The sequence below is a fragment of the Mastigoproctus giganteus genome, chromosome 6 (genome assembly GCF_048544385.1).
Source record: "Mastigoproctus giganteus isolate SK-2022 chromosome 6, ASM4854438v1, whole genome shotgun sequence".
Classification (NCBI taxonomy): domain Eukaryota; kingdom Metazoa; phylum Arthropoda; class Arachnida; order Uropygi; family Thelyphonidae; genus Mastigoproctus; species Mastigoproctus giganteus.
Genome location: NC_143580.1, coordinates 89,197,800 through 89,223,290, shown reverse-complemented (window position 1 = coordinate 89,223,290; position 25,491 = coordinate 89,197,800). Strand labels below are relative to the sequence as shown.

Here is a 25,491-nt window from a genome sequence, read left to right as displayed (position 1 = left end):
AATAAATAATAATACGATACAGTTTTACTGTATTGTTTCCGAAATAATAATAATAATAATTGGGAGCGATGGACCAATGGTTACTACACTGGATTACCAGTCTGATGGACCTGGGTTCGAGTTCCACTTTGACTAGGGTACTGGTATAATAATAATAGTAATAAATTGCAATAATAAGAAGAATAAAAATAAAAAAACATCGCGAAAGTCGCTTCACGGACTTAGGTCCCCCAAGGTTCCATTTCAACTCAAGGAATTGGATCTTCTGTAAGCTCTGGAGAAAATGACAAGACAGAAATTCTGGATAAATCACAGGATCCATCTTTCATGCATGACAAAATATCCAATATGAGAAAAGATGTAATGAGCGTCCTCATGGGGGGTGGGGGAGACCAACAAAGTTCCCAAAAAGGATAAAGATATAATTATGGAAAAATGGTCAAATCTTGCGACTGTCATTACAGCTCTCTTAATTGATAATGAGAGATTAAGAGCTACTAATAAAGAAATCGAAATCCGGCCCAACTTATTAGATAAAATTGTAGAAACTTTTTCAGTAGGGAATATTAATAAAATGGATCATAGCCAGCAATCAGTTTATCAAACTGCTGAAACAAATACAGCAGTGTGAGATCATATGCTGACGCTGCCCGTGGAGCAACTTCGGTGAAGGAAAAATCAGTAGGATCAAGTGAAAATGTCATAATATTACGAGCTTCTGAAAACTAGTGTCGACGTAAAAAATTTAGTATCTAATACTTTAAAGTCAGAGTTCAAGAATGTAAAAATAAAATCCTTGAGATTAGCGCGTAACAAAGGCGTAGTGCTAGAAACTGCTTCCAAGTCTGACCTAGTTAGCATATCTACTTCAGACTCCTGTCCTCTGCGGGCATATCTACAGGGGTTCTCAAGAAAGACAATCCAGCAGTCGTGATATACGATATACCTAAGGATTTAAGTAAAGAAGACCATCGTTGAGGAACTATACAATAAAAATCTTAATGACAATGGATTATCACTAGAAGAATTCAAAAAGGAAACTACTTTCAGATTTACGACAAGATCGAGATCTTCATTGAATGTTCACTGTGTAATCAGTTTTACCCCTAGACTTAATAAATGTATCTCAACTATGGACAGGATTTTCTTGGCCTGTAGCTCGCATAGATATCGGCCATTTACTATTGTTACCAAGTGTTTTTTTATGCTTTGGATTCTGACATACGGCTCAGTACTGTACCCACATATCTCCATCTTTTGGGCATTGTGCCCAGAGTGGCCATGTCTACGCAGAATGCCCGAATAAAGAGGAATCCCCTTGCTGTATAAATTGTAAAAGGCGCAAAAGAAACTTCCAGCATTCTATTAAAGATCCAAACTGCTGCGAATATAAAAGAACTCTAGAACTGGCACGACAAAGGATTTCTGATGAGTGAGTCGGAAGCTGCAAATACAGTGCAAACTGATTCTGAGGTGGATAGAGGTTCTTGGTTCTTCAGGAATTAAAATCATGCAGATAAACGGCCACCGTTCTAGGCTGGTGGCTGATGAAATTAGGAAATCAATGGAGGAGAACTTGATTGATATAGTATCCGTACAAGAACCGTATTGGGCCAGGGTTCGATCGGAACCAAGCTTTAAGATACTGGGATATCTTTTGAGTGCAAGAGTTGTGCAGCCTGTACAAGAAGAGCCCAAATCAGGAATCGTGGTAACCAATAACGATTTAGATGTTGTGGTGATACACGGGTTGTGTAATCTATGTGCCACATGCATGATGATTGCAACAAAAACATTGCAATTTTATCTTATTTCATTATATAGTCCTCCATCAATGGATTTTAATAGCTCCTTGGATTACCTAGAACATGCACTATTTATGTTGAAGCCTAATCACGTAATAATCACTACTGATGCGAATGCTAAATCAAGTCTATGGCATAGTTCTACAACAGATGGGAGAGGTCGTCTGCTTGAAGAATTTATATTTAATCACAATTTATATGTGATGAATATATCCAATCAGCCGGCCACATTCTCTGGACCTATGGGGCAGTCCAACATTGATGTAACTATAGTAACTTCTGGCCTACGACACTACATCTATGATTGGCGAGTCATCTCTGACTGGACATCTATTGACCATAGAGTTATCTCCTTTTATGTAAAAACTGTTACAACTTTAGTTAGTCAACATCGAGTGCCTGGGTTTGTTCGGTTCTCATTGAAAACAATTGATTGGTCTGCGTTCGATGCATCAATTCTTATGGACTTCTCTGTGATAAGGCAACGTCAGCTAATAAAATATTCGGCTGACTCTCTTGCTGTATTTATACAGGATTCAATTATAAGAGCAGCGTACAAGGCTGGTAAGAAGAAAGTTGCTACATCGAAATCCTGTCCTTGGTGGACTTCAGAGTTAACAGTACTAAGGCGAGCAGTAAACAGGGCTAGAAGACAGTATCAACGCCACAGACATTGGTCCCCCTCCGAGGTTGCAAGGCTGCACGATGAGTATCTGTCATTAAAAAACAACTACAGTAGGAAGATAGCTGATCAGAAACGGGCGACATGGACACTTTTTGTGAAAGAATCGGGAAATTCTAACCCGCGGGGTTTACTATATAAACTGTCACGTGACAAATTCAGGTATGGGGAAGTGTTTAATACTGTAACCACGGATATCAGTTGGAAGGACTCCGTTGAGATAATTTTAAGTAAGTTATTTCCAACTGACGATCCTCAGGAAGATACTGAGTATAAAACTGGTATACGTAGAGATAATCGGCTCTATGTAGCTAGAGAAAATACTGCGGAGTTTACGATGGAAGAACTTACAAGAGTTTTGAAGAAGCTTAATCTCACAAAATGTCCTGGAATTGATCTAGTCGAGAATATATTTATAACGAGGTTCTATAAGTCGTTACCGAATATCCTTTTATTAATGTTTAAGAAATGTTTAACAGAAGGGCTGTTTCCAACGCAGTGGAAGATTGCATTATTGAAGTTACTTAGAAAACCTGGGAAGCCACTAACTGAACCTAAATCATATCGCCCTATCGCTCTTTTGGCAAACCTTGGTAAAATCCTTGAAGGGTTAATGGCATTACGGGTAACCGACCTGCTAGTGCAACAGGATATGATATCGCCTCAGCAATATGGGTTCACTCCTGGGAAATCCTGTGAAGATTGTCTAGTGGCATTTCGAACGCATATTGAGAATTCTACATCCAAATATGAATTAGCAATGTACGTGGATTTCGAAGGGGCATTTGATACGGTTTGGTGGGAGGCAGCGATGACTCAGTTAAGAAACGCTGATTGTTCCAAGGAATTATATATGCTTTTCAAGAGTTACTTTTCAAATAGATATGTGCTAGTGCAGTCCAAGCACTTTGAGCTACTAAAACAGGTTGTGAGAGGATGTCCTCAAGGCTCCGTCTTGGGACTCCTTATTTGGAACCTAGTTTTACAGAATTGGTTGGTTCGCACATTCCCTAATTGTAAGGTGTTGGCATTTGCAGATGATCTGACAATTATAATTGCAGGACGATCTCGCTCACTCTTAGAAAGAGAGCTAGTAGTGTGCTGACAGACTTAAGTGCTTGGGCTCAAAGCTTTAAGCTTGCTATTAGTCCTTACAAAACTAAAATGATGTTATTTAAAACAGCTTTAGATATAAATCGACCTCCTCAGATCAAGTTGAATGGTGAACAGTTACCTATGGTCCTTGATACCAAATACCTGGGAATTATTGTGGACAGTAAGTTATCATTTCACCAGCACTTATTATATTTCAGCAATAAAATCAGGAAATTTTCTGGTGCTATCATTAGAATTTCAAAGTCTGACTGGGGCCTAAAAACACTGTTTCTGTATTACAAGGCAGTATTCCTTCCTATAACTACGTACGCTGCAGGAGCCTGGTTCCATAGAGTTAAAATAGCTACGTTTCGGGCTAAACTAAATTCCATACAACGCATCATGCTTCTTGGTAATGTAAGCGTGTGCAGAACGGTGTCCACTCCCGCGCTGCAGGTGTTGGTCGGAGCGCTACCCTTGAATCTACATTTGTTGTATCGTGGTTTTTGCTACCGTATTAAGAGGGAAATTCCTACAGAACTTTTTGGTATAGAGATAAATATTTGCTCTGACTGCAGAGGCGAAAAGAAAAGATGTATGAATGAAATAATCAATTTATGGCAGACAAGATGGGACACCATAACTACTGGAAGAGTGACCAACTTGTTTATCCCGAACGTGATGTTTCTGAATGATAAAAAGGTTCGCAATTGGTTTACACCTGGTTTACAGTCGTCATTTTTGTTAACAGGGCACGGGTCAATGAATGAGAAATTATATGCATAAGGACTAAATAACACGGACCTTTGTTTTTGTGGGACCAGGGAAGGCTGGCGGCACATACTATATGATTGTAGAATATATGACAATGCCAGGACAGCGATACGTGAAATTCTTGAGAGTATACCTCCAGGAGAAGAAGCTATATTTTTAAGAGACTCTGGTAAGTTTCAGATGCTCCAGGTATTTGCTAAAGAAGTATTTGAACTAAGGAAAAGTATGATTCCAGTGATACGAGGTTGATCAAATCCATCTGGCTGGAGGCACCGAAGTGTTTTTATGCTGCCGTTCTTACTGGCTGCACAACTGGAAGATCTACCCTTTTCTTTATCTCTCTTCTCCCCCCCCCGCCCTTGGTTTTTCCCTTTTCACTTTTTGATATATATATGTATGTATGTTTGCGTATATATGCTAAAAACCAATATATATATATATATATATATATATATTTTTTTTCTATTTATTTATTTACTTTTTTTTTATATTATTATTATTTTTTTGTTATCTTAGTTAATTATTTTTATTCATTTCTTTCTCTTCCCTTCGGGTTTTTTTTCCCTCTGGAGTGGGCCTCAGAGAAGGAAAAAAATTTATTTTTTTTATTTTTATTATTATTATTTTTTTTGTCTCATACTCTGAGACCATAGGTGTCCCATCTACTGGAACTGGCCCACCTTCCCGTGGTGTGGACGAGTACCCAGAATCATCTGTCCAGGTGCCTGATCCTTCTGGGTAGCCAAGCGGTCAGAACATAACAACAGAACACACACATAATACACACAAACCGACATCACACACATCTGGCCCGTTTGTAATGATACTGTTCTTCACAGAGATACGAGGCGGAGTTGAACTGACGTTCTAGGAGCCGCCCCTTACATCAACACGTGTCCACATTAGGTCCCCCAAGGTCGAAGTGACGGCTGAGGCAGATATGTCGCCATCTGGTGTCGCTATAACGATGAGTCTTCCATATTATCATTCAAAGATAATATGGAAGAACCATCGTTATAATTGGAGTTGGTTGAAAAAGAGGAGAGTGGAGAGTAGTCATAAATACGATTTCATTAGAATAGACTGGAGTAGCAAGTGAGCTTCCTCAGGTTTCCATGCTCGGATTTTTCTTGTTTCTTAACTTCCTTAATTATGCCGATGAGGGAATACAAAAGAAACTGACAAAGTTTCTTGAAGATATAAATTTTGGGTTGGTGGCTGAATATTAGAACCAGGCTATGCCACTTCCAAAAGATTTGAACCGACTGCAAATAGTCTTAAAAATGACAGATAAAATTTAATTGCTACCAAATGCAAAGTATTTAGATATGGAACAGAAAACCAAGAGTAGCTTATAGTAGGCACACAGGAATTCAAGTAGGTCAAGGAAGAGGCTGACCTAGGAATTACGATTCAGAAAAACGAGCTTCTACATGTAGTGTGAGCAGGCAGCGGAAAGGAAGTCATTCTCATGCTGTACATTACGATGTTGCGAGTAAAATTAGAATATTTTATTCAGGTTTGGGAATCGCATTTAAAAGAATAAATAAATATAATAAATATTCTGTTTCTAATCTGGGACAGCTACATACAGTAAGTAGGAGAATTTTACCAGATAGAAAGAATAGAATTGCACCGTATTTAGTAGTGAGGAGGGATAGAACTATTGGTAATTCAAGCGTTTGTATTACCATACCATTTGCGTTTGACCACTCGACTACAGCAACCTTTATGGAGAAGATTCAAATTAGACATACTAGACTGTAGATTCAAATTACACATACTAGATTGAAGATTCAGATGGTTTTTTTTAATAATACGCATTGAGTTAAGAAAAAATTGATGTAATATATAAGGATGTAATATATATGTAATTAGAGCTAATTAGAAAGAATAACATGTTCATCAGCCTAGCAAATAGTAGGTCTATTGGCCCGTTACGGTCTCTAAGTTTCTGCCTTGGTTGGTCTTCCAGGCATTCTTCTTCCTCTAGAGATGTGTCGAGAATCTGACGAAGTATCCTGGTTTTAACCATTCTTTTCAAATGCTTTGGCTATTTCTTTCTGTACTGTTGGATAGATTCAGTTATAGGTATCAATGTAGTCTGTCTAGTATGTATTTCTTTTTTATGTGGTCTAGCAACGCAAATCCTGCAGTTTTTCTCATAAATTTCATTTCAGCTGAAACGATTCGGCGTTCATCTTATTTTTTGATGGTCCAGGCTTCACTTCCATATATGAGTATTGATCTGGATAATGTCTTGTGTATTTTTATAGAAAGAATATATAAATAAATAATCATAAACGAAAGTACATATCTTATCAAGAAGACAAAGCATCACCATGGTGCCGACCGGGCTAGCCAGGTGGGTGAATTGCCTGCCTGGCAACCCAAAGGTCGCGGGTTCGAATCCCGCCTCGGGCTTGGATTAAAGTACTGCAAAAACCTTGGGCGGTGCATTATGGCCACAGAAACCGATGCGCCAACAACTACAAAAAAAAACAAAAAAAAAAAAAAACACCATGGTTTATGGAAGCACAGAACATTTCGATTAGCCAGACATTTCAGTGCAAGTTCGGAAAAATTTTTTTACTAAATTATTTTGTTTTAAATTGTGTGACTTTTTTTTTTTTTTCATTTTAAATTTTGTACACCTAGACTAACCGGCAGTGGCTTCGATATTTTGTAAAATATATATTTTTCAAAAATATAAAAAAGAAAAAAATATATAATTGGTATCTCGGGTGAGTAATCTCAATTTTGTGGCAGAAGGCTGTAAGACAATTCTAGTTGATAAACAAGAGAACTTCGCTTTCCAAGCCTTTGCAACTGAATTATTTCTTAGGTGAAAAGACTCTTCTGCATCTGGAAGCCTTGGCTTTGGTGGAGGCATGAATGAGTGTATATCCTCTGCAACTCTTGCTCCTTGTGCTGGCATTTCTATTCTCGGCAGCTTCTTGCGCTGCTTCCAACTGACTGTGAACGAACAGATGTAGCTCTTTCCAATGAAGTTTGGACTTTGTCTGAAATTTAATTATATGCATATTTTTTATATAATTTTATTATTCTCACTTTGTTCATATCATTCTTTTTCTTGCGCTGCTTCCAACTGACTGTGAACGAACAGATGTAGCTCTTTCCAATGAAGTTTGGACTTTGTCTGAAATTTAATTATATGCATATTTTTTATATAATTTTATTATTCTCACTTTGTTCATATCATTCTTTTTGGTCATGGCAGTTTTCCCTCCCTGTACTTGGGCAAACAGGAGGGGGAGTATATAAGAATACTAGTAAATTGCGTGCAACTGACAGTGGGTGTTGCCATTGGTTGGCTGGGACAGCTTTAATAAATAAATAAATTATATATATATTTTATTTATTTTTTTTATTTATGATTTTGTATCTGGATCTCTCATTAAAAATTAATAACATTAGGGAATGTGCAATTATTTTCATTTCGCGATGAAATGAAAATAATGATGATCACAAAATGTTTTCGAAACGTTGTTCACCCTGATTTAAGCATGCTCGAAATTAATATTTTAATTAGTTTTTTGATTTAAGAATTACATTTAGCATACTAAACTTTATTATTTTTAATAATAAGCATTTTACTTAAAAATTACACATAATAATAATACATATCACCTTATAATCACTAGTAGTATTTAGTTATTCAAAAGTATTATTCAAAGATTTACTTACATTTTGTCTCTGTGGTGACCTATTTGCCAGCACTTAACTTTATTCAGGTTGGTAGGACAAATAAAGATTTATTTAAAAACATTACTAAGGACATAAATCCATGCAGTAAAATGGGGCTCAAATAGAAACCGTCCCACAACTTTTTTGACGAAACAAAATCACGTAGTAGGTTTTCACGAAAGAGCTCTCCTCCTTTGTGATTCATAATTTAAGAAATATCTATTTTAGAGAGCAGCTAGGAATTTCTTACTGAGCAGAACCTCATATGGGGATGTTAATGCGCTTTGAAAAGGTGGGCACTTACCGCCGGCAAAATAACGAAAGAAAACAGAGGCACTGAAGCAGGAGTCAACGAGCTTCTGCAGCAGTCGTTCAATCGAACGTAGCAATAGCGGAGGTGTCAAAGGAATCAGCAGAGGAAACTAATAGATATCATCATTACAGTAGCCCACAGGGTGAATGCTGCGAAACAGCTGCCACATTTTGATCGGTACAAAGTTCCGGATAAAATGGGTGCAGTGGTGGCGCAATGGTTGTGCCACCTTCTCACCCATTTGGAAAGATATAGTACTCGATTCAGCAGCTTTTACAGGTAGGTTAAGTGCCTGCCTGACAACCCAAAGGTCGCGGGTTCGATTCCCGCCTCGGGCTTGGATCACAGTAAAATGCAAAAACTTCGGGAGGTGCATTATGGCCATAGAAGCTGATGCGCCAACAACTAACAAGGAGGAGAAGCAGCTTTTAAAAGGATTTCCTCTGGTATTTTAGCGATCATAGGCGGAGATGGAGGGTTTCACTTTTTGCAATTTACAGAGATAACATTCCAACCCTCTGTAGGTCGCGTACGCTGAATAATACTTTGCATTGTTATAGTAATTGCTATATAGTGCAAGCAGATCGCAGCTCAAGTGAGCAACACAGTAGGTATAATCGCCGTCCTCCCCACACCGGTTGGAAAAGACCTTAGAGTCCCATCGATGACGTGAGGAATTTTTTATGGACCTTTTTTTTCACAACGTCGCTGAGTTAATTGATCTCAGAAGAGGGAAGAGTGATTTTTTTTTCTCTCCCAGAAATTTGTTTTTCGTACAGCAAACAAAAAATCGACCACAAGAACATACTCAACTTACAGAGCAATATAGCCTTAGTCGTCGCTGATGCTCCTACAACCGTATTACAACAACTCTCGTAATTAACTTCAATGGTCCAATACATTCCCTGGCGGCCTCCCTCAAAATTACTAGGTAAAAAAAAAAAAAAAAAGGTAAACTTGCAGCCATTATCAACCCACTGCAGGATGGAAGCCTCCTCAACAATTCATGTTGAGGGAATTGAACCATAGTCTGCCACGCTGGTCCAGTGCGGATTGGCAGATCGACCGCATTTAGCAGTCAGGGGCTTGAACCCCGGTCTACTCCCTCTCCTGACCACTCGGCTACGGAGTTACTGGATATATGCTGTCAACTCCAGGAGCCTTACTTGCCTTTATGCTCGACAGTTTTTCTAATAAACAGTCAGCTGTAATTTCGGAATCACTAATTTCATATGACTCAGCCTCACTTGCACAGTCTCTTCTCAGAACGAAGTGTCTTTCTTCAGTAATGACAGATGCAAAATGCTTATTCAATTCATCCGTAATATCCGTGGGTTGTTTAACACCTTACCACACCGATCCGATCTGATTCGCTTTCTGTTCCTTGTATTCACACAGATGCAATATTTTCCTAATGGTATACATGAGTTCATGGCTTCTGTGATTTTTACTTTAAATGTATCCCATAATTCAAGTGTATTCGCCCTCATCTGCAATCCTCCGAGTTGGTGGATGCCATATAACGCCTTAAATTGTCAAACTCCCCTCTTTTGAAATTAAAACCTGTGCCTTTACCTTTAACTACTGATACAGCTTTCTTCATTATCCAACTGACAACTACATGGTCACTAACTTCCATTGGTTCTTGTATATACATATAACTTATGAGGGTTACATAACGCTATCAGCCTCGATAATAAAGAAACAATGTAGAGTATTTTTTCTCAGTGTATATCCCCTGGACATGTCCTCCATTTTGAAAGAAAACAGCAAATAATTTAAAAAAATAATTCTATTCTTTGTTCCGGTCTCTAAAAATCTATCTACAACTTCTTTGAGATCGCGTACTGTATTCAAGTGAAAATCGATGCACACGCAGCTATTTCTTTAGATTTCTACAGAGAAAATAATCACTGGAGACCAAGAATTTAACTCATGGAATTCGCAATCTCTCAGAGCAATAATGCTTTATGGGATTTGTGTATAGAAGAAATCTCATGAAGAGGCAAAGTATGTCGTCCTAATTTTCCTCTTTCCTGCTCCTTTATGACCAGTCTTAAATTGTTTGAAAACAGCAGCATAATAATCTTCACTGTTTTCTTGTGTGTCATGTAGTATATCAAAAGAATTTCTTTCTATCCCAAAAAATGGTGACCATGATCTTCCCTGGGAATAGTTGAGTCTTTAATTTTTTTTGGGCGGTGGTGACCCATGGAGTTTCCATTGTGTGTATTCGTCTTTTGTTTCTGGATTCCAGTGATGAATCCACGTTCCATCACCTGAAAATTCTCGAAAGAAATTTTCCTTAAATCGAGCCCTCAACAATTTCTGAAGAGGTGTGATTCTTCTTGACACTCAGAGAGGACTGATCTTTGGTAAAACACATGACCTAGTATTCATGGAGAACGATCAGTACCGATCCCTCAGAAATATTACATTCTCGTTAAATTGTATACCCTTTAATAAACTTATCCTTATAACCAGATATTCAGTTTATTGGCACATTTCTGGAGGATTTCACTTCCGCTGGCAGCCCCGAGCGCCTTTGTGAGTAGCACATTGGTAGGATCGCCGTCCTTCCCACATCGGGTGGATAAGACCTGCGTTAGAATTTCGTCGATGAAGAGAGGAATTTTTATCGGTCTTTTTCACAATGGTTGAATTAGTCGATCTTAGGTGAGGGTAGCATGTTTCTGTCTTCCGTAAACTAGAGTTTTTCATCCAGAAAACAGAAAATCGACAGCGTAATTTACAGACAATATACATTTCAACTTCATTTAAATTGTTTGGACCAAAATTTTATCTGGTATTTCGAAATGACAGCATCTCCATGGGTTCCTGAATAACTTCTGGTTGAAACTCTTCTTTTGTTAAAAACTTTGAAGGTCCAATGCTCCAATTTTGTAACAACCGGACCGTGTTTTCCTTTCGATAGGCTATACTTTATTTTCGGTACATCATTGTATTTCCTCTATTCTTCGGTACATCATTGTATTAAGTTAGACCTGAGCAACAAAATCATACATTTTTTGAGAGTGTGATAAAACTACAGTTTTTATATCAATACTATTTATGCTCAATAGACAACTTAATGATAGGTCCTCCTATCTTGAATTATTGTCCTAATTAGACGCTTTTTGAAATTCAATGAAATTTTGAGCACCAACAAATTTTAAAAGGATGTTCACTGAGTCAGTTGTTACATGCGGACTGTCGGTTGTCTATTCACTGAGCAACCAATTGTTACACGTGGAAAAAAGCCTATTCGTTAAATCAAATATTACACGTGGACGGTCATTTATTCTCAAATGTTAAACTCAAAAAAGAGTTATACTGTATATCTACTGTAACAGCGTACTACAAAGAGCTATTTAGATCTTATAGCATTCAAACTGTGCACTGAAGATTTTCGCACAATACTCAGTGTACGTAGTTTGTTGTTGTTGATGTTGGTTTTTTTTTTTTAGGAGCATTAGCAACTAGGGCCATATTGCTCCGGGGTATGCGGTGGTCATTCCCTGACCTTTCCGCATCCTCCGTATTTGGTGGTGACGGGCTCGAACCCCGGTCTAATCAAGAAGCGTGTGCTACGCACTGCTGCTCCTTCCCACCTGGCTACGGAGGCGCCACGTAGTTTGTGCTACTGAAAATGATCCTCAATGATTGATAGTCTATGCTCAGTACGATCATTCCAAAATGCAACGTAAAATGGATAGATAAGATCTCAGGCGGTGACTTCGCGTTATAGTATATTTAAGTGATTTTTAGGGGAGGGGGGAAGCTTAATTTGTGAAACTTTTAGCAAGAACATTTCCGATCGAATCCGAAAATGCAACCGGAAATGCTGCAAACATTCTTAAATCGAATCAAATTTCTATTCACTGGAGGATTATAGCATTCAGAGTTATAGATGAAGAATTATAGTATATAATGAGGGTTAGAGTGCGTTATCAAGGACCGAAATATTGGATGATAACCTAGACCAATTTTCACTGTTTGTGGCTTTTTTTTTTTTCAGCAGCGAAAAATTTCCTCAAGACTATAAATTAATCTATAATCATTTGGTGGCCGTTCTGAGCAGAGCTTAACGAAATCTCCTGTTAATCCCTAATTAAGTCTAATGAATCGTGAAGAATACAAATTGTGATCTACTTTTAAAAAAGTAATACGTTAAAATAAAATCATTCCTTACCTCAACGTTATAAATTTCAAAAATGAAATTTATAACATCCAGGCACGAGATGTTAACAAAAATAGGAACATAAATGCATCGATAAAATTATACAAAAAACAGCCATAATTTGGTACCTTATTAATACACGATATAGCTAGAATAACGAGGTCCAAAAAGCGATCTTTATATGCTAAATTAAATTAGTGTTATTCACATAAAAAGTATCCCTTTCCTACTCACTTCATCTGCATTTATTAGAATTAGTGTTGGCTACCACAAGTATTAATATATAAATATTTTACGTGTAGTTGAAAACTCACTAGTGATATATATGACGTTCTCCCTAAGAAAACCGAGGATTTCAAAATGTGCAGAATGTTAAAAGTATTCAAAGTCACTAGACCAGAATTAGATACGAAATTTGTAAGAGGGTAGGATATCAGAAAAAAAAAATCTACTTCGGTTTTCAATGCGAAACTTCATTTAGATCGAAAGGATGCCGCAGTAGTGAATTGAATTAGTTGAGTTTATTTCCATATATCTCGAGATGAAAGCAAACAGAGAGAAAAAAAAATGTAATACGGGCGAATTTAAAACTTCTGCACACAAAAGTGGACTATTGTATGTAGCCTCGAGCTTTCAATACAGGCAACTGGATGGAAGCGAGCATTAGAAACTCGGCAGCTGGTTTCCTTGAATTCCAGTTTACTGTGCGAAATACAGAAGCTGTATTTGTCTTTCGAGGAATGTTTAGGTCTGTTTCTGTCCAGAATTAAATTAGTTCGATATTACGAAATGTTTGCAAAGTTTCCTGCCAACGACTCCAGTTTTTTCTTCTTCTCGCTAACAGATAAACTAAAATTATTTTATTTGCATACGCATTTCGGTTTTAACTCTCCAGTTGAAGCATTTTGTAATAATTCACAGTACGTTGTTCTTAGCATTAAAAAAATTCTGAAAGAATGTGTATCATGAGCAGAAAACGATCAATAATAAAATCGGAAAAGGATTTAATGAGCTTTTAAGCCGAATCGAAAACTGAGCGTAGAAGAACGAAGTACGTGAATTTAACAATCACTTTGCTAATGTATTATTTTTTAATAATTTAATTGTTTTGATTAAACAAGTTAATTTTTCTGCTGATACAATAGTTCTTAGCTATAGATATTTTTGCTTATGCCTACAAAACTTTGCTTCTATGGCTATGCTTCTGTAGTGCTTTAAACCAAAACATACATCATTATATGTCCCTAAAATGAAGAATGATATCCAGGAAATTAATGAATCCCCGCTGCTTTTCAGTCTGTCTACACTTTTATTCGACTCTTCGTATATATTTGACATATCTTCTACTGGCACTTCTGCTTAAAAACAGATTAGAAGATGTGGCAGTCATTTAAAATGGAGAAAGGAGGAGAAGCAAGCAAAATCAAGAATAAAATGGGATTACATGTTACCAAAGTAAGACTTAAACAAAGTCGGGGTATCTAGTACGCTGGTTATTTCTTTTATATTTCTTATGCGTGAGTTCGTAAAAGTGTGATATCAACTTTCAGATAATCATACATTTATTGATATACAATACATAGTAAATATCTTACACTTTAATGAACTTCCCTTGTAACTTTCTTTTGTCAAAAGATGGTACTGCTGTTAAAAATATATAATATTGCTTAAGCTGTAAAACCCATGGCACAATAAAATAGCAATTATAGCTCAGTGGCACAATCTAATAGCAATTAAAGCTCAGTGGCACAATCTAATAGCAATTAAAGCTCAGTGGCACAATCTAATAGCAATAAAAGCAGCGTGGGGGAAAGAGGAACAACAGTGCACCCAAATTATCACAGAGGACTAATGCATTCCTAAGGATACACTTGCAATTCTGCATACAAATTCGCATGACAAATGCTGGTCATTCATTGATACAGAATTGTCTGTAACACGATATAAGTTTATGGACACTGTAGTAAAAAATGTGTTTGTTGTTATTCTTATTTATATAGCGCATTAGCATATAGAACCATTAATGCCCTATATGTTTTCACGGACTAATATGCATATTATGTGGGCTGAAACACCTACAGTAACCCACTCATAAAAGTCTTATTCGCTCCTCCCGACTTTGGCTAACTACAGCATCGACAGAAGGGTCACTCGCTTTGGCACGCAGCAACCACCGCACAGCTCCGATTTGGCTTTCTTAGCCTTTCACCTTTTAAGGAACACATTTGAGGTCTGCATTTCATCTTGGATGATGAAGTCAAAGTAACTATGAAGCGTTGAATCTGTCAGAAAGGCATACAGATCTATCTTGGCTGCATCGTAAAATTTGAGTACATAAGTGTATAGCCCCAGAGATGACTGGTTCAATGTGCTTCAAAAGACAGCCAAATTTCCATCTTAAAAGCGGCGAAATCTTATTGTATTAATTTTTTGGTCCAAAAATATTTCATATTAGAGTTACCGGAGAAAATTATCTCAGCCACCCATTGTATCGTGTCTGTTGCGTGTTTTTCCAAAAAAAAAAAAAAAAAAAAAAATAGCAGCTGCCTAGAGAAAAACCTTGCTGTCCTCGACACAGACCGACTAGCTCAGCCACTGTAGAAGACAGTTTAATAAAAGTTCCTCGTGTCATTGATGGGATTCGAACCCAGAACTTTACCACACGGTGTAAGGGGAACTATGATTATAACCAGTGTGCTATCTGTAAGGAATGTACTGTACAATGTTTGTAAATTGCGCGCGCTCTGGTCGGTTTGCCTGTTGTTTGCTGAACAAAAAAAAACTTTTGTATCCAATATAAAAAAAAAAAAATGCTACCGCGCTTAGATCAACTCAGCCAGGGTTTGAAAAGGCCTATAAAGTACCTCGCGTCATTGACGAATTCGAACTAAACTTCGAACGAATAAAATTTCTGCCATTCTTCCACACATATCATCGTACTTTCACACTAAACATATCCGCTATCCCAACTCCCGACCACACTACGTTGTTAAAACCCAGACCCGTAGCAAAGTGGTACTTTCACATAGCCTTCCACCCAAACAAAATGATAATCTGATAGAAGAATCCTTACAGTCCCTTAAAGAATAAGAGTTGAAGAGATTACAATATGAGAATCGGAATCAAAGTCATTCCTAATCGAAGCAGAACTGCTGACTCAAGGTTGTTGGTTGTCTGTCAATTTTTTTACGAAAAAGAGGTGATGCAGATGAGTGCGAAATACCTTATAGACAACGCTAATTAATTTGTTAATTTTAAGAAGGGTAGTCCATTCCAAGTAAAGTATAATGATAGATCAAGAAGCTAATAACAACTACTTTATAAGATATCGTTAAAGTTGGACAACAAGGGTTGTCAGTACCTGCACAGAAATCTTTTTAAGATAAAGAAAGTGTGGAAGAATAAAAGGAAAGTTTCTGAAAAATTAATTTCAGTTATTTATTAGGAAGACACTGTCTTGACCATCGAATGCCCTGTGCGAATTTGCTTCCACTTCAATAATAAACCACCTAGAGAAGTTATTTGGGGGAAGCGGCATACCAGCAAAAAAAAAAAAAAAAAATGGTAAATAAAAAAAACAATTATTCTCTGCCAGCAGTATGTTTGCTGGAAATGAGCGTGAATAAGCTCATGCGCACCAAGATTATCACAAAATCAAAGTAACGAAAGAAAGGTGTTATCCAGATAAACATTCAGCAGTAATTATGGAATTTTTGTCCCTTGACCACACTACTTCCCGTATAAGTTTCACACAAAACATTTTTGCATGATTTTCTTCGGATGGATTGGAAAAGGTGATGGAGATATCCAAGTAAGGCTTTGATTGATGTCCTGAAAACAATGAGTACAATCAAAAATGGCTCAATGAAGCAAACAAAGTGATTTTCTTGTATAGTTTCCATTTTGATTTCATTCCCTAATAAGCTTTTTGGCAGAATCTACGCCTCCCCTTCAACGAAATATTATTCGCCGGGCTCTCTCTTGAACTATAATGGGTATAGTTCAAGATGGAGACGCTGAAGTATGAAGAGAGAAATTTTTCTGGAAATGAAATCAAAGATACTAAGAGGGAGAATATTACTCTTTCATACCAATTGTTACTCTGATTTCTAACTGATTTATGGCAAGCTTTGCATTACCATCATTTCAACTTCGTAAACATATAAAACCGTTTATGTACTCCTAAAATGAAGATCAATATGGAGGAAATTAATTAATCCACGATGCTTTGCTGTCTGTCTACACTTTTATTCGGCTCTTTTGAATATATTTGACATATCTTCTACTGTCTCGACTTTTAAAAACACAGATTCGATGTATTTATATTACAGTCGTTTAAAATGGAGAAAGTAAGAGAAGCAAGGAAAATGAAGAATGAAATGGGATCACTTGTTAGCAAAGTAAGGCCTAAACGAAATTGGATATCTAGTGATGGAAATATAGGCTCTATTATAGGAAGCAAGCAGTATTGTTTGGAAACAGTATCATTAAATTTATTTTATTTATTTTTTTAATACGTACGTAGCTCTAACAAGATCAAGATCGGACCTTAATTTGTATCTTCTGTATTAGCGATTTTTTTAATAAATTTCTGGTTTATTTTTCTATTTCTGCACTCAATTAAAGAGTTATTATAAATATAACATAAAATGTGTTAATATAATTAGGAAAACAATTATCACCAGCTTTTGAGTTCTGAACTATTGTGGATTTCAAACTGATCTGCTTTGGTTTTGAAATAACCTTACCATGTTCCGAGAAAAAAAAAATGAAAAGAAAAGGGGCTTTGTTTTTCAGTATGATTTCATATTCAATAAAACCGCTGCGTTTGCTTTATTTAGAATTCGAATCGGCCTGAAAGTGAAACCCTAACGGAATGATACAGTCTAACCAACTCGGATCTTCTGAAACGAATTTCGTCAAATATTACAGCACCCTCCGTAATGTGTTCAAGCATAGTGTGCGGGTCAGGAGCCACCTGTGATTTCTCACATCTACGCCATATACACGCTGTGAAGAAATACAGAACTACTGTAAATTCCAGAAAAATGTTGTCCGTTGTATATGACATATTGCGTTAGGTTCTTTTGGGTGTCCTGGCATTTGGCCGCAGGGCCCCTGGTGGAACCTCACGTTGCCCGCACACACACCGCTAGGAGGTAGCCAGGCTGCTCTTTTTCTCTGGCTGGTCTCCGCCAGGGTCGCCTGAGCGTCCTGGATGAAGACCAAGTTAAAAAAAAAAAGAAAAAAAAAAAGGAAGAGAAGAGAAGGCTTGTTCCTCACATTCAGACCCCCCTTCCTCTTGTTCCCCAGAGGGGGAACAAGAGGAAGGGAGTCTGAATGTGAGGAACAAGCTAAAGTGGACAGATAGAGAAGGCAGTCCACCCGAGTAGGGAGAAATAGGGGATGGGGAGAGGAATCAAGTCACAGGGGCAGGCGCCACTATGCGAGTGCCAAAGGCCAAGCACTCTTTGTGAGTCAGCTTTCCAAGGAGTGCCAACGATGATGACGCCGGCATAGTATTTTAATCTTCTGTCTTACTCTTTTATCAGTTGGGAAAATGCTATTTGACCCCAGTTTGTGTTTTAACTTGAGGGTCGTTGTTCTGAGCAGCTCTAAGTTCAGCAAACTTTGCCCGTCAGATGGTAAAGCCAGCTTGCGCGTAACTCGTTAGGGCTTTGTATGCTGTTTCATTGTGAAGCAGGTATGTTTCATGGTTACGAGGATTCCCCTGGATTTCAGTAAAAAATTTGAGCCTACAATCAATGTGAGCAGGGCACTCATACATGAGATGCCCCCATGACTCCTCTTCGCCACAGTGGCAGAATGGATTGCTTTCAATTTCCATTGCTGTCAATTTCTGTTGAAAGGACCCATGTCCTGTGATCAGGAATGTAACTTGCAGACCAGGTGAAAACCAGGAAGGAGACTTTGGGAAAGTCATGTCAATGGCTGGGCGTAATCTTCTGGTAATTTCTCCTTTGGGCGTGGTTTCCCATGAATGCTGCCAAAGTCCTTGAAGGCGTTTGAAGATACGCTTTCTTTCTTGTTTCAGGTCATTGGTAAAGCTGCAGTTGAAGATTTAACAACTATGTCGGAATTCCCTTCTTTAATCGATGGTAAAGTCCCCTTTTAATCACCTCAAGATAGAGTGGAAAGTATCCAGTAATAACCTTAGGGCAGGGGTGCTGACAGTGTGACATGCCCTGCAGATTGACAACAGCATGAATCTTTGTATTGAGTCAAGTTTACGCTTGCTCTTTTCCAGGATGGCCTTTGTACACCAAACTGAGGCTCATTAACACACAATTGGGAGAAATGCCGGTTTATAGATGAGAGACAAAGCTTTATGCTTCAAGCCCCAGTGCGCTCTGCTGACTCTTCTTATCATGGCAGTATACTTTCGGGTTTTTCTGGATAAGTACTTCAGATGAGAGTGAAAGGTAAGACCGGTGTCAATGTAGATTCCCAGGTATTTTCCCAATGTAGATTCCCAGGTATTGACTTCTGTGTAGAGACGTATAGGGATGTTATTTAACTTCATTGTTGGAAGCCTGCGTATTTGTAGCTTTCCCTTGAGGAGAATCGATTTTGTTTTCTCACCAGATAGATATTGAGAGGTTGTGGAGTGTTGCCCAGTTTTGGAGCTTTTCCAGTGCTGTATTTGCTTTTGCTTCCAGTGCCGCTCTTGTGTCAGCTTGAACCACCAGGACAAGATCATCAGGGAAGGCTAAGGGTCTGGCCCCACCCAGGTCAAATCCCAGGAACTCGTCCAGAACAATGGGCCAGAGGAATGGCCCAAGAACAGAACCCTGGGGGCAACTCCGGTGAACGCATATTGTGATAGTCTGGTATTTGTTTACAACTTGTATTTTTCTATTGCTGAGATAGGATTTTTGGACGTGTTTGCCTGCCGAAGCCTCCGAAGGACACTGGGCAAAAAAAGTCGATCGAAGGCAACCAGTAAAGTTCCCCATGATGGCTAGAGTATACTTTGAAGTTGTATGTGTGGCCTGGGTAATCAAGTTGTGTATAACGTCTTCAGGCTGGAGCCCGTCTTGAATCCAAACTGACATGGTCAGGTGAGTTGCTTATCGGTATAGCGGAATGTGTTCAAGCAGTTACTCTCGCATACAACCTATTGCATACTATCTAACCTCAGGCTACTATTTAAAAATTATAAATGGATTGCATATATTGAATTCGCCATCGCGCTCTACCAAAGCCTGCCCTAAGTCAAGATTCCTTTCACACGATGTCTTGTTGCATCACTGTCGGCAACTCTTGTGCAGTCTATATGGTGCTCAATAGATCGTGCTTCACAGAAAACAGATTTTTTAAATTAATTCCATCAACTAATTTAAAACAGAATCCTGTCAATATTGGTTGCCCATGTCCCTTTCTTCCTTTATTTCTTTCTTAATTGTTTACTTTCCTGGTTCTTAAATTATTATTCATCTCATTATTTACTGTTCCTTTTATGAAATCTTAGTTGGCCTGTGCACTGTTATCTGAAGTACTTTACTGTACGCAGTGTTTTATATAAAACTCTGTCACTAGTTATGCCTCACTGTTCATAAATAACCGTCTCAGGCGAGGGAAGTATGGTTTTTCTCCCGAAAACTCGGGTTTTTCGTCCAGAAAACAGAAAATCTACCTCAGAACATGCAATTTACAGACAATATACACGAAGCAAAATGGCCTTAGTCAGTGATGCCCCTACAACAACAATCAGAAATAACTTGCATATCTGGATTCGTGATACACGAACTGAAGTGCTTGGCAAGGGCTTCACTGGTTTTACTAACGGAAACCGTGGTTTATCATCCAGCAAACAAACAAATCTAACTAACATAAAATACACGAAGTTTACAGACACAATATTATGAAGCCACGTGGCCTTAGCTGTCTTGGTGAAAAATAAAAATACTGCAACTTATATTCGTGAGGCCGGAAAATTTGAGTGCGTAGTATCTGAGTTTTAAAATTAAGGTTCTTCGTGTCGTGCAACCATGAAACTAATGCAATGTGCTACTCATGCATGATAAGCTCTAAATAATAATGATCCTTGCAGTTATAATTATATAGATGTCAATTAAAATTCTGGATTGCTCTCATGATGTAATATGTTCCATGTAATCGGTTACCAATTAATGCCATCTCTTGCACAACAACTATCATTATCTAAATGTTATGCAACTAACCTGAGACAATAATGGATTAACTTTCTCCATATACAGAATTACAGTTTCGATGCTAAAGTTATCTATTTTGTGAAAATTGCAATCCCTTCTAGCTGCAAGCATATCTTGGGGATATTTCTAGGTGCATTACAAGTGAGTAACTAGTAACTGTCAAATGAAGAAATCCTCGGCGGTATAATAAGCTGATATTTATTTATTTAAACAGACAGCTAATTATCTTTTGTTTTCTTTCAAACCGGCCGCTTAAAAATTGGTTATTTTATATTCGTGGTCATAGCGTAAAAAAGCAATAATTCCTTCGTCATGGGGATTTTAACGAGAATATTAAACCTTGTGTACGTCTAGCTATTAACACTTGATGAGAAGTCTGTTATTAGGATTACATCTGTGAGTAACGGAACAGTTTTTGGTTTCTAGGCTATCCCCGTACTGGCATAGTAAGAGTGACTTACTCTGGAGTTCCACACCGTTCAAGCATTCATCTTTTAATCTGTGTTGGAATGGAGGATGAGTTAGGATTTTTGATATCAGAAACTATTGCGTTTTAAAAACCTAAAAAGTGGACGAAACACAATTAAAGTTTTTATATATGAATGAGCCAAGCAACAGTTTCGATTCCTTCATAAGCTGGTTCCAGGAACATCAACTAAAACATCGACTAAAATCGACATATCAACTAAAACATCGTTGTTTTCTGTAGCATATGTATTGTAATATACTTGTGAAATGATACGGCGATTTGTGGACTATTTATTATTAAATATTGTGTTATATTTTATCATTGTGATTATTATAGTAATTGCACTGTATCATTATTAAATGATACAGTGCAATTTCTGGAACATTTCCAGAATTATTGATTGTGCAGTTATAGTACTCCACGTAGTTGCCTCCTGGCTCTTAATTTCTTTCTAACAGGATACTCATTATCCTTTAAGCGAGTATGAACAAAGCTTAGGTTCAGTTCTAATCGGAACAGGAATCGTTTTATCTTATTTCAAATTGTGGTTATCAAATTAGCTGGTTTCGAGTGATGGTTTTATGAATTTTGTTTCTCTCGAGAGCTCAGATTATTAAGTCATCTGATCATAGAATATACGTGATTTTCAAACACGTTATACCGACGCCTCATTTGCAGACGCCTCGATACTCCGTCCAAATAGTCCAAGTTAAGCATTAAATTACCATCCAGCAAACATACTTTAGACTTTGAATCCCCAAATTCAGTATCTACCTTAATTCCAAGGGTAAGAAACTATCTTTAATATATTCCACAGTTTTTTGACTGAGGTCGTTAAAGATTGGAATCTTGGTTAACCATAGAAACTACTCAATATTTCGATTTTAAATCCTTCCCTTCAATCATTTTCTTCTTGATATCACGATTATGTAGATAAAATGGTTGAAAAATTCAGACTCCCCTTAAGAATTAAAAAAAAGAAGCAGCAATATAATCCGTTCTTAAACAGGTTCGACTCCCTGCTCCAAGCCGTTAACCAAGTCTAGGACCTTTTTAAAAATAGTTTTCACGTTAGAATACGAGTTTTTCGTGTGCGTGCGTCATGTCTGCAACTTCTCGTGGCTATAATAAAGCGAGTCTTCTTCTGCTATAGCAGTGCATGTTGGTACACAGTCAGTACAAATATTTGACGATCCAGATTGGACAAGGATATGTCGCAATGTGTGAAGAATTGTTTATCATGACATTGAAAGCCAACTTCTGATAAACCTGAAGGTCGCAATCCTATTACAATTGATTCGATAGTTAATAATGCTCATAAAAATTGTGGATTTGGTTGAGAGGTAGCATAAATACTGTTGGCTTCTTTAGACAATTGGAAGCAACGTAGGTTCTCATAATGGTCAGATGTGATTAAGTAGGTCCTACACTTTATGCAAACATTTAAAATACCTTTTGCTTTGTATCACTACATATAGTACTATAATGCACAATCTTAATACAAAGAGCATGCTGATTTTTCACATAAAATTCAAAATGATTAAACTTTGATTGTTATTATTTTGGGCAACGTTCCTTAATTATAACGTATATGAAATAAAGCATGATTTTATATCTGTATAAACACCTGTAACGATTCTTTGGCTCAAGCAGTACCTTGGGGTGAACAACTGCACGGTGCTTTGTATTCCTTTTTTTTATTGATGCCACGAATTTGTTGCTTTTGTCAGGAGTTCATAAGACAGAACATATCATCACGAGTGTACAGAAAGAATCTCTGAACTAAAATTAAACTGCTTAATGCAGTTATTTTAATATAGTATTTTGTATTTTTAACATAGTTATTTTACTATAATGGGAAGAGAAATGGTTTCTACATACAGAAAGTAGAAACGATTTCGGGCACCATTCAGATAACTAAAACATATCTGATAAAGTATTTGTAACTGTCTTGGAATTTTTAAATTACAAGAGGTAAGAAAAACAATAAGCAAGTATATCTTCTCAATAATAATTGATCCACGTCCTTTTTGTTTTTTTCTCCTCTGAGACTGCGGGAAATGAAATAAGGTGCATTAGGACTGTATATCATTGCTGACACTAATCACAAGTACATTGCATAAAATAACTTTGAACTTATTTCTGCGTGTATGATTGCTGTGCCGAAAAGCGCATTGGTGTATTTCTCTAGAAGATTTAACTCCAAGCTGCAAAACTATTGTCTCCCCAAAAAGCTTTTCCCTCATCGGAATATTGAGAACTGAATAACAAAAAAAAAAAAACTTTTGGCATTCCTTAAGTTGGCGCAAAGCTGCTAACCACTGCATCAGCGGTGATCAATATGCACGAACTACTGTAAAGTGAACAATAAATGTTTGGAAATCGAAATTTGCATTTAGATGGCGAGCAGTTAGTATAATAATGGAACTGTGTAGTAGAAAATGATCATTACTGGTTCTTCGATGATGTCTTCCCTTACGAGCGCGTGGTAAACTGTCCATTTTCAGCGTTGCCTTCGAGCTTAATATTTCATTTCGTTCTAGGGCAGTATTGACTCACATACATAGGTTGAATATGGGAATATTTTTATGAATCGAACAAGAAAATGCATTTATTGATGTAGAATGTGACAGTGACGTGTAAGGTGCGTGACCCTTCGTTGGCAAAATAACCCGCATTTAATATAAAAATAGAGAAATATGCTTTAGTTATTCAGTGCTGAAAAAAAAATAATTTTGTTTATTTATTTATTTATTATTATCTCTAGAATCGTTCAATGAGAGTGTTTTGATCAGTGAATAAATCATGTTGTTTGAGTGCTGGCTGAAATATTCAGCCAGCACTCGAATTCCAAAATTCCAAATCGTCAACCGAATTTTAAAATAATAATAATAAATGAAAACATCTATGGAGAAATTAATTCTGTTATAATCCTTTAAGATAAATGGCTACTATTTTGCTTAAAAATAATTTATTTAAGCAATTAATATTTATTAAAAAATTGCGCAAGATTCGAGTTGGTTAAAACAAAAAACAGTTAACATTTATTAAAAATGGAACTGAAGTAAGAGTAAAATTAATTAAGCATCGAGCTTTCCCTGAATTCTTATGAAGACGCCAGAAACGCAAATGAATTAAATAAGAATAAATCGAATAAGAGGCTAAAGAAAGCGAAAATATCTCAGTCTAGAATAAATCTTTAAAATTAAGTAATCACGTACCTGAAAGCGTCAAGGTGAGAATAAGCATCTTCACAATTCCTACCACGTATCTGCAGATATTTGTCACCATGGTTGTTATTCCTTTATACTGTTTATGGTTTCTGTCTGTAAATAATAGCAAAGCCAGCACATATACTTTGCGACAGGTATTCGACAATAAAACCGCATTAATTCATATATTCCGGTGAGTTGCAGTCAATACTCTTATTGGGATGGACGCACATCCAAACTTTTCTCCTCCTCTTCAGCGGAAACCAAAAGTTTACCTTGGTTAGCCGGAAGTTTATTATTTGGCATGTAAAGTTACTGGTATACGTTTTACATATCAGCTTCGGCACAAGTTAACACTGCTAACTGGTTCCTCAAGCGAAAGTTATGCGGTCAAAGAACTGTGCAAAGTTTCAGTAACAAGTTGTCTCTCCAATCCCGAAATTTCGCAATGCTCGGCTCTTCTCAGAGCTTCTGAAAAAACAAATCCACTCTCGAGGAGTCGATATCTGAAACTAGTACACCATCGACGGTATAAAATGCAGGGATATATATCTTTAGAACTTATCCGTGAGTCGTTGCATCGTGCGTCCGAGTCCAACGTGGAGAATTCCCCCCTCGTCCGAATCAAGTTGATCACACGCGCACGGTATAGTGAAGCAGTCGCCGGATCGTGTGTGTGTATGATATTTACCGATCTATCCGTTTGCGTTCACGCATGTGAGGTAGGTACCCCGTGTTAGCTGGCTGCACGTGGAGTGGAGTGAGCTTTAATGTTTCAGTCAAACAGCGCCGCAAAGCGGTAAACGAGCGATGACGTTGCTCGGCGACTCTGCGACTTGGTAAACGTTCTTTCGCCGATGACAATAGGCTTCTTAAGATAGGTGTTGACTTAATTCATGTGAGGGACGGATTGTTTTTTTTGTGCTAATGAGGTCACTACTCTTTAGCTGGAAACGAGTGCCAGTTTAGAGAGAATTCAGTGTACAGTTATTCCTCTCCGAAGATTAATGTATATCAGTTGTGTTTGGATTCGTTAGCGCCATTGTATTTTATTTCGT

General features: G+C 37.4%; 1 protein-coding gene across 1 annotated transcript in view; it reads right to left on the bottom strand.

The window, feature by feature from the left end:
* LOC150084458 (cell adhesion molecule Dscam1-like) overlaps positions 1-25,079 on the bottom strand; it is a 435,843-nt gene extending 410,764 nt beyond the window's left edge. Inside the window, exon 1 of the mRNA XM_090376242.1 lies at positions 24,443-25,079. Coding sequence (XP_090232368.1) covers positions 24,443-24,512 — 70 coding nt within the window. The 5' untranslated portion in view covers positions 24,513-25,079. The remainder of the gene's footprint in view (positions 1-24,442) is intronic.
* Between the last annotated feature and the right edge of the window lie 412 nt (positions 25,080-25,491).